Source organism: Micropterus dolomieu, linkage group LG20 (assembly GCF_021292245.1).
Source record: "Micropterus dolomieu isolate WLL.071019.BEF.003 ecotype Adirondacks linkage group LG20, ASM2129224v1, whole genome shotgun sequence".
NCBI lineage: Eukaryota > Metazoa > Chordata > Actinopteri > Centrarchiformes > Centrarchidae > Micropterus > Micropterus dolomieu.
In genome coordinates this window covers 15,327,189-15,341,627 of record NC_060169.1, presented here as the reverse complement: position 1 = coordinate 15,341,627, position 14,439 = coordinate 15,327,189, and the positions used below count along the sequence as shown (strand labels likewise).

Sequence of the window (14,439 nt, the reverse complement as noted above, 5' to 3'; positions counted from 1 at the left end):
GGGAACACATTATGTCAATGACAGTCCCCACAAGGATAGAAGTACAAGGATGAATGTGTGTGTGTGTGTGTGTGTGTGTGTGTGTGTGTGTGTGTGTGCCTGCCTTAAGGCTCTCCCAATAAACAACTGGGCAGGTCCTGATTAAAGACTGATGCTCTCACTACATATTGATGTAATACACTCCAGTCTTGATTGGCAATGTGTATCACACACCCTCCATCACTTGCACTCCAGTCCAACACGAAAAACCAACTGACAAAGCAGGATAACAAACAAGCTTAAGTTGGAAGGTTAGACAAGCTGAATCTAGCCAAGTTATAATGATCACTGCATCCTGGACTGTTGTGTCAAAGAGGCTTACTGAGACGAGGTGGCTCTGGGATCCTCATTACAGTCACAGTATGGAGGATGGAGTGGGTGCTTCATCAGAACTGCTTGTCAGACGGTCCAATAGCTTCAGAAAGCATCTGACCATGTTACTTTCCGAAATGGACAATCCGACACTTACACCCACTCCACACCATGGTTGGCCAGCTGTGCGAAAGTGAGAAAGGAGTAGGGTTTGAACTTCTCTCTCTAGCTTATTTTTCATTCTTGACACAACTATTTCCGTCACTTTTCATGTGAACAACTGAGTGCAACACTGTGAATGGCTTCCAGGAGAGAAGGTCTCAAAATGTGCTGTTACCCCCATATTTAAACCATATCGTCTCTCTCACCTCTCTATGATGGCCAGCTGAACATATTTGATTTGATTTGTCATTTGAACAAGCACTTTTCTAGCTAAACCAACCGCTTAATGCCTCCAAATATGGGTCATCTGAATTAAAGATTTTAGATCAACGCTGTCAAGGTTGTGGACAGCAGTTGTGCTGCAGTGAAGCTGTTTCCAGTTCAGAGAGCTCACAGAGCAGCATGTTGTTGAGTGTCTGTCTGAAATACTCCAAACTTTAGACAGTCGAAGGCACGGTCTTGTAGCTAGAGCTTGTCCGGGAGAATCCCACACCGGATGCAGCGACGCGTCGACGAGTCAATTACGTCGATGAATTGCCCCAGACCTATATTGCTTTAAAGGATAATTCTGGTTTAATTGTGTCTTATTTTTTAATACTCATCAAATAATTGATGTGATGTGGAAACAACGAAGAGTGAAACGAGCAGTCAGATGATCAGACAGGTTGTAAACAAGTTGACAGTTTAGCCAGATCTAAACCACTCTATTTGGAGGAAAAGCTGAAAGAAATTGCATGTGAAATGTTGGTAATGAACAGCAAGTTCGGATAATAATTCTACCACTTGTCTTTGTTTTCTTTTCCAAATATGTTTGGCTGATGTGTTTTGTTTAAGTCTTGTCAAATCATATGATATCTGATGTGTTTCTGCCCCTTTAGTGAAGTTGCCACATTCCCAGATCTCAGAAATGAACACGGTGAGTATAATTTTATTAGTGATCGGACTGATAATGAATTAATTCTTTAGAACAACCCTGGTAAATAAATTATTACAAAAACCCTAACAAACAAGATCAATCTCTTCTCCTCTCGTGTTCTTTTCCCCTGATCAGGGGTGAAGAGGTGTAGACGGAGTAATCTTCCTCGAGTTTTTCACCCTTTCCAGCAAAAAAACTGCCATCTACAAAATGACAAAAACAGACTCGTCTCCCTCAATGACAAAGTCTCCACAATCCATTTACAGTTCAATTCAGGGAATCTCTCTCCCCTTCTATGCCCTCTTCTATCATCATTTTTTTCCTCTCATGTCAGGAGCTTTAGAAATTTTGGAGACTTGTAGCATTCTGGTCTTGATGATTCAACAAGATTGAGTGGCATTTTGAAGAGTACAGACAGGTTATAAATGCTACATGCTAGGTGGGAAGAGGTCTGTGTGTCGCGGAGAAGGCACAGCATGACAAAGGTCCAGACAGCATTGTTCCACAGTTATTCTTTCAAGGGGTTTATGAAAGATGATATAATTTTTTGCATCAAATGACAGCTTTGTCAAGATGACATCAGGAGAAAGACAGCCTTGAAGGTGTCTTTCTCTGTTCTCGATGTTAGTAAAAAGACAAAAAAAAGCCTGGAAATTAGGAGGAAAAACAAAAAAAAGATGAAACGGCAGCAAATGAGTTAATAGCAAGACTGAAAGAAGTGGGTCTAATCTCACATTCCTACATCTCTACATCTCTACAAGGGCGATATGACCTAGAAAGCCACACTGCTGTTAATCTGGAATGCTCCAAAACTGCAAAGTACACAACAAAATCAGGCCAATAAGATGCCCTAAATACAAAAGTATTAATGCAATAGGTGTCAATAAGTGTATTAATAGTTGAGTTCCCTGCTACTTAGTTGGTGTAGGACAGAAAGAAAAGAAAGTGTATGTAAAAGAGGGAGAGAGAGAGGAACTCCACTCCACTACTCTTCTGAGAGTGTTTCCTATGGTTGCTGTTGATCCATTTTAACCTACTTAAAGAAAAGGCAGAAACACACAGACTCAAACAGGCACATGCTCATGCCTGCATATACACACGCACACACATACACACAACTCTCACAAAAGTCTGTGCGGCAGTGGAAACATCAATAGAAACACAGACCTCTTGAAGACACTCTTAATAATCACCTGAGAGGAATCAAACGCAGCCTGCCTAGTTTATGTGAAACATTACCTGACAAACAAACAAAACAATACTCCAAACAAAACAGCAGACAGAAGATTGCGCAATCAACTCGCAAGCTAATTAGCTTTACCTGTAAAGAAAAAGAGTTGGCTAGGGAACAGGGAGGGAAGAAGGTGGGGAGAGAGAGGAAGTGTGGGAGGACAGGAGAAGACAGGAGAAGAAAGCAACCACCACTAGCCTGACCTCATTGCCTTTGTTTCCACGTGTGTGAGGGAGGTGTAGTTGGGATCATGGGGTTTTAGTTGACATCACACCAGAGAAAACTGTCTATGATCAAAACACAACACTGACGGCGTACTACTGAATCTAACTGGTGAGGGAGGTAGAACGATATCAGAGAGATATGTGATGAAGACGAGGAACAGTTTCATGTGTGGTCACACCAACCAGTATGGTTTCTTTGGTAAAAAGTAATTTCTGCAACTCAGTAAAAACTACACTTAAAGGAATGTGCTATTATCAGCCACTCCACAATAAACTTCGACTTTGGGAAAGAACGGAAAGCAAAAATCCCAATCCTCTGCTCCATGAAGTCATTTTCATTTTAATTAAGCTCCATGAAAGCCTCAAGCTCTGTCTAAAACCATACTCCCTGGCCATGTTTCCTGGACACAGATTTTTTCTGAAAAGTTATGCCAGCTACATGTTGGGCTTAATTGCAATAAAACAACAACAGATTTAATGTGACAAATTTCAGACCAGCATTTTGAAAGTGAAAAACATTCACATTGGCTGCCTTCATCCATTAGCAGGGGGTGACTGCCAACCAATCCAAACTTTCACGGTCAGTAAAACTATGTTCACTTTGGCTGACAAAGTAATGACAACGTCCTGGAGAGCACACCACCTAATCCAGCTGACTGACGTTGACGCATTTTTTTTTATTTGAAAATCTTATATGAAATTTTGCCAAGCAAAGACAGACAGACTTTTAGAGGTTTAGTAACCTGGTGTGATGCACTCACACTACATCTGCATTCTTTACTGCCTTACGCACTAGATTAGAACACATGAGGAAATGTTGCCCTTGTTTTTCTTTTGGTCATGAAAAATTTTCCAAGCTTGAGTAATTCAAATCAGATGTCAAACTTGTCTTTAAAAAACATTTTATTCTGGCTTCATATCCTGCAGCTGATCCACCACACTTTGCTTGGAAGACGACCAAGACCTGCCTTTTCAGCTATCTTAGTGTTCTGCTAGGGCTGGACGATATGACGAAAAATGTTATCACAATAAAAAGCTTCAAATATTTCGATATCGATATTTATCACCATAAGTACCAAATCTTTATTTCTTTCGAATTTAAAGGCTGATTTCTGCTCTTGAGTGAAAGTTGAAGAAACCTGATTGTTGTTTGTGGTTTAAACTCTTCTTTATGGTCAACACTTGATGCCAAACAGTGGATCACTTCACAAATTTGAGGTAGAACATTCAAAACAATTATGATAAAATCTTTGCCAACAAATATGCACGAGTAAAATTAAGTAAAATCTTTTTTCAGTCCTTTTTCCTCGACAGAATAAACATCTTAATAAAAAAGTCCTAATTCGTGTGTGATTCAAGTGAATAAAATCAAACATTTATTGAATATTTACTGAACATTTGTTATATTGTTATTGAAACAAATTATATCGCAATAATTATTGTTATTGTTTTATTGTCCAGTCCTATGTTCTGCATGACATTATTGTTATCCACCGTGAAGGATAGAATAAACAACTATATATATTTTTCCATACTGGGTAAAAGTACAAGTGCGTGTTAGTGAAACATGTCTACCTGGGTTGCGTTGGCCCTTGAGAGGGTTAGACAGTGCCATGCCGGTCTCGGTCATTCCGTAGCGCTCCAGCAGTGTGTGTCCTGTAATCTCTTCCCAGCGCTGCAGTGTGGGAAGAGGGAGAGCAGCCGAGCCCGAAACCATCAGTCTAGAGGGAGAGGGCCGGACATGAGGGAAACACAAAAATCCTTATAACACATTCCTAGGTTATACTATGACATAAAAACTTTGTGAAACATGTCGATTTAAATTCTATCAGGGCTGGAAGGCTGAATGCCTATGACATTTGAAAAGGGGGTAAACCACATTTCAGATCATTAGGAAGACGGTTTATGTACATCCACAGTTCACATTATTTGTTTCAGATATTCATGTGTGCTGTGGGTGATATGTGGGATTTATTCCACACTATTCCAGGTAGAAATTTTCTGCATATGTTGATGAAAAACCATGGAGCAGTAGAAAATATTGGCACCACAGAATCAACAAATCAGAAAACTGCAGACACTACACAAAACACTGATGACACCTAACATCTAGCAATGTAAAATATTTTCGAGTAAAAGAAGTGCATCAACGTAATGTGTTATTCCATTATCCCTGAAAAGGGGCAGACTACACCAAAAATATCAAGGGGAAATAAAAATGCCCCCTGAAAACAATAGTTAATAGCTATATGCAGACATATATGAAAATGTAAATGCTCTGTATTTCTATAGCGCCTTAATAGTCTTTTCCACCACTCAAAGCGCTTTTACACTACATCTACATTCAATATTCACTCACATTCATACACTGGTGGAACAGCCACCAGGGGCAATTTGGGGTTCTTTATATATATATATATATATATATATATATATACACACACACATACACACACATATATATATACATACATACACACACACACACACACACAGTATAAACACACACAACTACACGTATCAACAGATACATCTACACATGAGTGAGCTGTCTGTCATTGATCCTACAGCCAGTACCTGATCCTCTCTTTGCAGACCGCTTTGACAAAGTCCTTGACATGAGGTTGTGTGAAGTGCTGATCATAGTACTGGATCAGCTTAGAGTAGATAGTTGGCACGGCCATGAACACTTTAACCGAGGGAGCCTTGGAGCTCAACAGCATCTCCCACACCTGGGAGAAAGTCAAAGAGAGATAAGCACAACATAGTGAGGGAGGGAGGAAGGGAGAGGGAGATAAGGAAAAGCAAAAATTAAAGTCGTGTATCTAATGGACGAGGCCATGCAAACTGAATAATTACATCCAAATTAATTTTATTAAAAGGGTAATTCTGGTATTTTTAAACCTGGATCATATGTTTACATACTTAGGGTCTAAATGACTAATAGGTACAAAAATTAGTTCTGTAGATAGCCCTAGGCGGCAACCACGAAACAGACATATTCCTCTGGGGAAATTGTGCCCATAAAAAGTTTGTCCACCAAAACTGCTTGTTTTTGATACTGACAGGCTCAGATTGTTGTCTGACAACATTATGGAAAGACTTCCTATAAAGAGAGACCTTTTTGTTAAAGAGTAAGATGACTACTGACTCACATTTCCAAGGTCTTCATCTTGCAACAACTTACCTCTCACAAGATTTCAGACTTCTGGTTTCTGGTTAAACAAAAACTCTAACAAAAATGTGTGTCTTTTTAGGGAACCTTTCTATAATGTTTTCAGGCACTTAGACTAACAATCTGAGCTTGTCAGGGGCAAAAACAAGCACTTGGGCAACTGAGATGATCTACTGAACCGATTCTAAAACTTTTTACACCTATTAGTCATTTAGACCCCAAATATGTAAAAATGTGTTTCATGGTTAAAAATACCATAACTATCCTTTAATACATGTGATATTGTTATCTTTTATTCGATGTAAATGGCAAAGTAAGGCCCAGACAGCAGCTTCATACAAAAACTGTCAACACAATGCCAAAAAAAGAGCAGAAAACAGTCCAGATTTGTAAAGGTCAGGGGCAGGAAAACAGCAGACTGCTGTAGGGCAGAGCTGGCACGTTGGCCAGTTAAAAGGCCTTCTGTATGGATACTTTTGACAAATGTGCTTTTTGACTGTTACAGAAGGAGCCACTCGTGTCCTCTACTGCCTCAATCATGCGGCTTTAAACACATGCACAGGCTTAAATGGACATAAACATACATTGTGAACTACATGCACATATAAAAAAACTGTTCAAATATCACATAAACTCACTTGTTCAAGGACAAAGCCATTTTACACACCCCGCCCCACTCCACTTCATCTCTCACGCACACACACACACAGTCTGGGTACATAGACGATGGGAGGATGAGACAACAGCATGAATTAAGTGAAGGTGAACGACAGCTTCTCTAAGTCCGTCTCCCCCCTGGGATACAAAAGCTCCTCCCCAGCTGTCTCCCCTCCGCTCTCAGTCTACTTATCTTCACTTCTTCTTTCTTCTACCTCCATTCCCCAAGTGCTTCTTTTTCATTCTCCACTTTCATCTCTGACCCACCATCTTCCCTCCATCTTTCTTTCTCCCCTCTACTCCCTATCTCACATTCACTTACCTTCTCTCTCCATTTCGTAATTTCCTGCTTCGCTGCCTCTCTATCACCCTGTCTCTCTCTCTCTCTCACACACACACACACACACACACACACACACACACACACACACACCTAGACACATACTCACACACAGAAAGATGCAGTCTCTCCCATCATCCCCTCACCTACAGTCCCACCATATCCTTCTTAATATGCCAACAATTTCCAATCATTTCCTTCCACTTCTCCTATGAGTCACCTCATTGTAGACTAACTTTCACCTCCTCTTGCTCTGCTGCTAATAAACAAACATAACTGAAATATAGAGACAAATAGAGCTGAAATTATGAAGACTTGTCAGCAGTCTAATTTAGATGATAAAAGTTGATCTACAAATTATGGGTGCTCACGGTTCACCTGTAGACATACAGAATAAAACTTTGTGCAGAGGATTATTAAACAAGTGTGTGCTGACTATTCTGTGTGGTGTCTATCAAGTGCAGTGGAGCGCTTCTACCAAGTCCAGTCTGGAGGGGAGAGGAAGGCAATTTATGTCCATCAAAAGGTAGGCCTCCACCTAGGGGACAGGATGTGGTGAGAACCCAGAGATATGGCCTGCATCCTAAACAACTCAATGAGCTGCTCGGCCCTGCACTCGAACATAGGACTGCAATACAATTGCAAATTCTTCCGAGAAGGACTGGATGTTAAATACTAATGTGTCTTTAGCGCTCAGTATCGAAAAATAGCATGTATTAAAAGTTTGATCACCTTTTTAGTCCAGTTTACTTATCATTTGAGGAGCTATTTCCTTTTATCCTTTGCTATCATAATTTAACTAATTTCTGACTGTGTTATATTCAAGAAAGTTGTTTGTACAGTGGCTTGTGAAAGAAAATTAAACATATTAATAAAATTATAAACTGATTTATTTGGCTTATTTTGGTAAAAAGAAAAAATGCATTTTTATATTCCTCAAATCAAAAAAAGTATACTTTAGCTCTGTGAGGCTGTAATGTACTGCTAAATGCAAACGTCAGCATGCTAACAAGCTCACGACGACAATGCTAACATGCTGACATTTAGCAGGTATAATATTTACCATATTCACCTTCTTAGTTTAGCGTGTTAGCATATACCATTAATTCTGAGGGGAACATGAATGTCTGTACAGAATTCCATGGGAATCCATCCAATAGTTGCTGAGAAATTTCTGCCTGGACCAAAGTGGTAGACCGACAGACAGACAGATCACCTATTGTGTAGAGTGGCATTGCCATCCCTACAGCCAACACAACGTCAAAATACTTCATCCCCTCAAGTCTTGCCCAACCCAAACCATTGGTGTATGAAACATTACTTTAAGATTATATTATATTATTAAAGAACAGGCAGATGTGAGTGTACAAGGATACTTTTAAAGTAGCGCCTCAATCTTAATACATACATACTTGATGTATTATCCCTCCCTCCTATTAAATATCTCAAACAATGCGATTTTACATTTGAGTTGAACATTATTTCAGCGTGTTAGTGAATCATTTCCTCATTCTTAATCAAAATATTAGTTGCTGTGATGAAGAAGTCAGATTCAAATACACAAACAAAATCTGACCAGTGCTGTGTGCACCACAGGAAGAGTATCTGCCTCTGTCAGTCTGCAATAGCCCACTTGAAATAGACTTATCTGCGATTTACTGGATCACAATTCCTGCACTGAACATTTTTGTCACTATCTCCCGGCGAAATCAGAAAAAAAATCAATGGCGGCCTCTGCTGCCTAGGCTACCCTTCAGAGATCTTGGGGGATAGAAGAGACAGACTATCGATCACTTCATCAATGTACTGTAACTTCAGGAGGAGAATAAAGGTTTTTTTTTCTGAGGGTGAGAGGAGGCGTTTTGTGGTTTGGTACACAAGGTCAGGGATAACAGTTGAATACTGATAGCTATAACAGCGTATGTGTATAATACCCATGTTGACAGATACATGCGTCCTTTAAGACCTTTCCTTTCCATCTACCTTCACTGTCATTAGGCTTTAGAGATCCTGGCATACAAAGACAAACACACATACATGGTAAAACACGTGCATCTACACTCCTATATGTTCCAAAGCCACACACACACTTAGCACCCCATCTTCCCCTCCCTTCTTAGGGCCAAACAAGCACTATCATCCTTCAATGTCAGCTCATCGATTGATCCGCTGCTTAAGCCCCTGCCGTGAGTCGGCATTGGTCAGATACAAAGCCACACAGGGCAATTCATCACTGAGCCCAAACACTTAGTTTGACAGTCAGAGAGGGAGGAGGAGGAGAGGCTGATAGAAGAAGAGAGGGAGAGGAGATGAAGCGAGGAGAAAAGACAGAAGAAAAGTGTAAGGAGAAAGGGAAACTCTGATACAGAAAAAATAGATTGATGTGGAAACAGTGGAAGGTTTTTCTCAAACCAGTAGCACCTTGTCCACACAGGACATCTAAATCTGATATACTTCCCCTCAGGTACACCTCCGTCACCTCCAGAGCCTTAGAGCTGTACAACTCTCTCTTTTGTTCAGGGGTGTTGATGAAAGGTACACTGTGCCAAGAGAAAGAGTTAGAACAAGAAGGAGACAGAGACAGAGTGCAGTCTAGACCTTCTGAGGCTGGAAGTCAGGCAGCATGATGCAGGTGGCGCCCACCCAGAGAGGGCATAGCAGCTTGTTAACGATGCCATGTACGTGGTGGAGCGGCAAGGTGTGGAGGATGACGTCATCGCTGGACCACGCCCACTCTGAAACCAGACACTGGACCTGAGGGTGAGGGGGGAGACAGGAGAGGAAAGAGAAGCGGGGGTCATCATGCCATATTATCTTTAAAATAAATCACTTCCACTGTTGCAGACATTTCTCACATCATCACACATTTTTAGCAGTTAGCAGGAATAAAAAAACACAGCATAAAAAGGCTCAGAAACGCAAGATACACGCCCAAAAACTGTTTGATAAAACTGTATGGATTGTTTGTTAGATTTATCGCGTTTAAGAAGCCATTTGTTATTATGAAACACAAAATTTAAAGGTACTGTAATACAAGTCATGAAATGTAAATAGTGGCTTGCTGGCCTATATCTAAACCTTATATCAAGAATGGCGGATATGAACCTCTAGTAATTTCGTCTACTCAATTCAAGCTCAAAATCATAAATTTGTCTTGTACAACAACTTGTACAACATATACCCGCTATTATTAGACCCCTTATTCAAATAAGGAAAAACTCCACTAACTCACCATTAAGGTTCATTTAGTTGCCAGAATTAGATTTGGTGATTACGGAGGGCACGGAAATTGAACTTCACCCTTGCGCTCCTGAAATCACTTATGATACTGCTGAGCAGTAAATGTGTCTGTTTAATTAATTCTGCGATTTTTTAGCTGTGAATGTCACGTTATAGAGGAACATGTGTGCTACAATAGGCTAAATCTAAACAGCACCTTTGTGAAGCGTATTTTGTTTAACTTTGGTTAATACTTAAAGGTGATTTTTATCTTAGAGCTATATTGAATTGCATTATATTGTACAGCTGTTCTGATTATTGTGGCCTGTTCACTGCATGTTTGTCTAAGCAGATAATAAAGAATCCTCTTGCCTTGTTTATAAAAAGTTAAATGCACACCACATGCTTCTGAATGCAAATGCAAAATAACTGAACAGATCACAGCTAGAAAATACTAAGACTTTTGCAGAAACACACATGCATGCAGATATCAGAAGTCATGTTAATGTTTGCTCTAAGACTCAGTATTTGAAATCACACCACCAACCACTTGGACAGGTAGGTCAGTGTGATCTTTTGTTGTAAATGTTACTGCAGTTTCTGATCACTCAGATGGCATTCAGTACCCCAATGACACTGTTCACCACAGGCAAAATGCACCTCAATAATTAGGTTAGGGAATTTGTATGCTTTTCAATTTTCCATTCACTAGCAAAAAATTGCAGCATTGCTGAAGGCACTATCAGGCATTACAACACCCAAGATTATGCAAAAATATTCAGTGTATACACACACTGTCAAGAAGTGGAAGGTGGGGATCAAATGGACATCTTAAATCAATGTTTAAATTTGGAAGTCATTCAGCAATTTTATTTTCCTTTGTTTCAAAGTCTTCATTCACATTAACCAGACAGAGGAGCTTTCCAGGAATTCTGACAACCTGATGTTGTTCTCTTCAAGGAAAACAGACTCACTTAATCATTCACTCACCTCCCTGGGCCTTTACTATGTAATATTACTGCTGTGTATTTCATGGGGTAAAATGAGCAAAACAACCAATGATGTGCATTTTTTACATGACAGTTGCAGTTTTACTATATAGGTTCTATATTGTCTATCCACTGTACCTGAGTTCTGAAAAAGCATAGCATTCAAAGATCTTGTTTCAAGTAAATCAAACCTAGAACATAAACATGCACAACATGAAAAAGATACTGCAGATTTTGTAATTTCTTACATCAAACAAAGCAGATCAAAAAAGTGAATCTAAAATCACTGATGTCTGAGCTTCCAACAAGCACCTGAACACACCAACAAGGCTTTAAGCAAGCAAGCAAGCATTTAAAGGCCCCACCCCCCAGATATTGTGCAATTTTGACTAATGTGTTATGGCTAGTGGAGGATATCTGGACAGGACACACAGAATGAGGAGGGGTAAGGAAATTATATAAAAGGCAGGAGAGTAGACTACAAACATGTCAAACAGTCCCAGGTATCATATCAATTATAGCACTGACCAAAACAGTATTGATATTGGTGTAGATCCCTTAGATTAAAAAAATATATATACATAAGACCAAGACACATACCAAGACATTTTACAGAAGAAAAAAAAAAAAAAATCAATGTTCTCTAGTGGAGAAACCATTTAAAATAGACACGGTTTCTAAAGGACAACAAACCTAGTTTGGCATATCGCTACTGCAAATTTCATAAAAAAAAAAAATTTAATGTAAATTTAATAAAGACCTCTTGTATAAATGTAATATTAACCAACACAGAAACATCAAAGTATTTTAAATTTAACAGGGTTTTTTAAATTATATAAATTATTTAAAACAGGATTACATAAAAAGACTATTGTGACGCCCTGTGGGGTTATGTGTGGGTGTGGCCAATCTCTATCCCTTGCAGGTGAAGAGCAGCCAAGACTGATTGCAGTAACTCTGGGCACCTGAGCTAATTGCCCTGAGTATTTGTAACTGTCTTCTCATTCTGCAAGAGGCTGCTGTCGAGGCCAGGTCAGACCTCCCTGCAGGCCGGCTCCCCGGTTTCCCCTTTAGTTTGGATTTGGACTATTGCTTTGTGGGATTTATCTTGTTTTTGCATTCTACAACACCTTCACACATATACATTCATGCAACCATCATCCTGCACAGACAGTACCGAAAGCACAGACTACATACCTCATACTTTAATTATGTTAGTTTAAAATACCCCTTAATTTTGTTCATTTTGGTTTAAATAAACGTTTTGTTAAACTCTCCCTTTTGTTGTGGCCTTTTGAGCCAGGTCAAAACATAACACTAACTATGGTGAACAAAAAAAAACTCGTTTGAATTACTCTGAAAATGTTATGTTTAGCTGTCAAATGTTTTGGATAACCGCACAGATACAGAAGAGCCTATAACTGGTGTACAGACAATTCACACTGCGCAGTATTATTATATTAACCACAGCTTTTCAGTCCATTAGCACCAGCCATACCATCCTCTGCTATGTCAAAGCTGTAAACCATTTACTTCATCAGACAAGCCTATGAGAAATTTGGTTTACCATGGCTTGGATGCTGTTGTGTGTATGTAGAACTCCCTTGGGTCTCCCTGTGGTACCACTCGTGTAGATTATCATAGCTGGTCGATCAGCCCAGTCTGTGATGGCTGTCTCTTTCTTTTGGGTGTCTGCCCCACCCAAAGTGCTCAGGTTAGAAGTAGGAGGAAGTGACAGGCATGGCAGCCCCAGCCTCTGTGCCAGCGGCTCTAGGGTTTCAGCATACGGATGCCCTGCTATCAGCAATGAAGTCTGGGAGTCAGATATGATGTACTCCAGTTCAGACTCAGGGTGTTTTCTGTAGAGTGGCACTGCCGTCCCACCACTCATCCAAGCCGCCCACTGTGCCACTGTATAGGAGGCATCATTAGCACACAGGAAGGAGATCCGCTTTCCTTCCAGACTCCCAAATTCAGAGTTTAGTGCAGAACTGATTCTACCAGCAAGGCCTAAGCTGCTGCAATACAGCTGCTTGTAGCTGTGGCTACCACTGCTATCTATGATGGCAAGCCTATCTCCAAACGCTGGAGCTCTGGCAAATGCTGGCTTCTGGTTTATCCTTGATGATGGTGCTGTAGTCCATCTATGAGACCTTCTCTGAACCGCACTTCCCAGTAGCCATTGCCCTGGCTTTGATGGGCAATATGTTCGGTGAAGACAGGCTTTCCATTGAGGCAATGTAAACTTTAAAGAGTGGCAGGCAGCAGCGAGTCCTGACAGCATGGTTGAGAGCCGTTCAGACCAACCACAGTTAGAACCTCAAACAGAAGACATCTGCGAGTTGACCTGAAAAAGGCATGTTAGTATTATCAAGCAGCACGTAAAGTTAAAAATCTTTTACTAACCACAAATACCGTATGAATTATATTTACGTGAATTATACTCCTGACAACACTGAATTTAACCAATTGGCAATCAATTTCATTCATCTAACACTGGCTGGACTATTTAACAAACTCACTGCATGTGACTTACATGTTTAATTTTTTCTATACTTTTAAACATAGTAGACAGAAAAGGGGGATAGTTGAAATAATTAATCACAAGTAGGCTGTGGGTCAATCCTGCAAAACACTGCATCCTGCATTTTTCACAATAATAGTCCAATTCATTACACACCACACCTCAAGTTTGTAACGCAGGCTTTCTGCAAAAAATCTGGAGGCTCAAGCCCAAATCGAAATGACATCAAAAGGATTATTTTGTCAAGACTTTGCAAAGCTCCCTGCAGAGGTCATTATACAACTCTTCTCCCATGCTGAGAAATGCTATCTGTGATAATTTAACTGCAGTTGCTGTGTAAAATAGGTGGAGTATCTCTCCACCTATTTTTTTCAAGAATTTGTAGTTCTTGTGCTGTTGATTGGACAAACATGCCATTTGAAGACTTGATAATAAAAATAATTATTTCATTCAGCAAATGACGAGTCTGTAACGTTAGGTGTGTGATAGCCACTACTGTCTGTTTTGTCCACAAAACATGTTTAACCACGTTTTAATTTGTTTTCCAGTGACTTATTACGGGATTACACGTATTTCGATGTCACGCACTGCCCAGAATAACTGAGTAACTGTGCTGACTCTTCCCTTTTGACACTGACTTTAGTTACCTAC

The 14,439-nt window shown here is 40.0% G+C and overlaps 1 protein-coding gene across 2 annotated transcripts in view; it reads right to left on the bottom strand.

Annotated features, from left to right (window-relative positions):
* The window catches only part of acsf3 (acyl-CoA synthetase family member 3), a 32,158-nt gene extending 18,551 nt beyond the window's left edge, over positions 1 to 13,607 (bottom strand). For both annotated transcript variants that reach the window (XM_046032445.1, XM_046032444.1), the window contains exons 1-4: positions 12,832 to 13,607; positions 9,655 to 9,810; positions 5,462 to 5,616; positions 4,460 to 4,605 (exon numbers count right to left, since the gene is read on the bottom strand). In XM_046032445.1, the coding sequence (XP_045888401.1) occupies positions 4,460 to 4,605; positions 5,462 to 5,616; positions 9,655 to 9,810; positions 12,832 to 13,548 (1,174 nt within the window). In that variant the 5' untranslated portion in view covers positions 13,549 to 13,607. The remainder of the gene's footprint in view (positions 1 to 4,459; positions 4,606 to 5,461; positions 5,617 to 9,654; positions 9,811 to 12,831) is intronic.
* Positions 13,608 to 14,439: the final 832 nt, after the last annotated feature.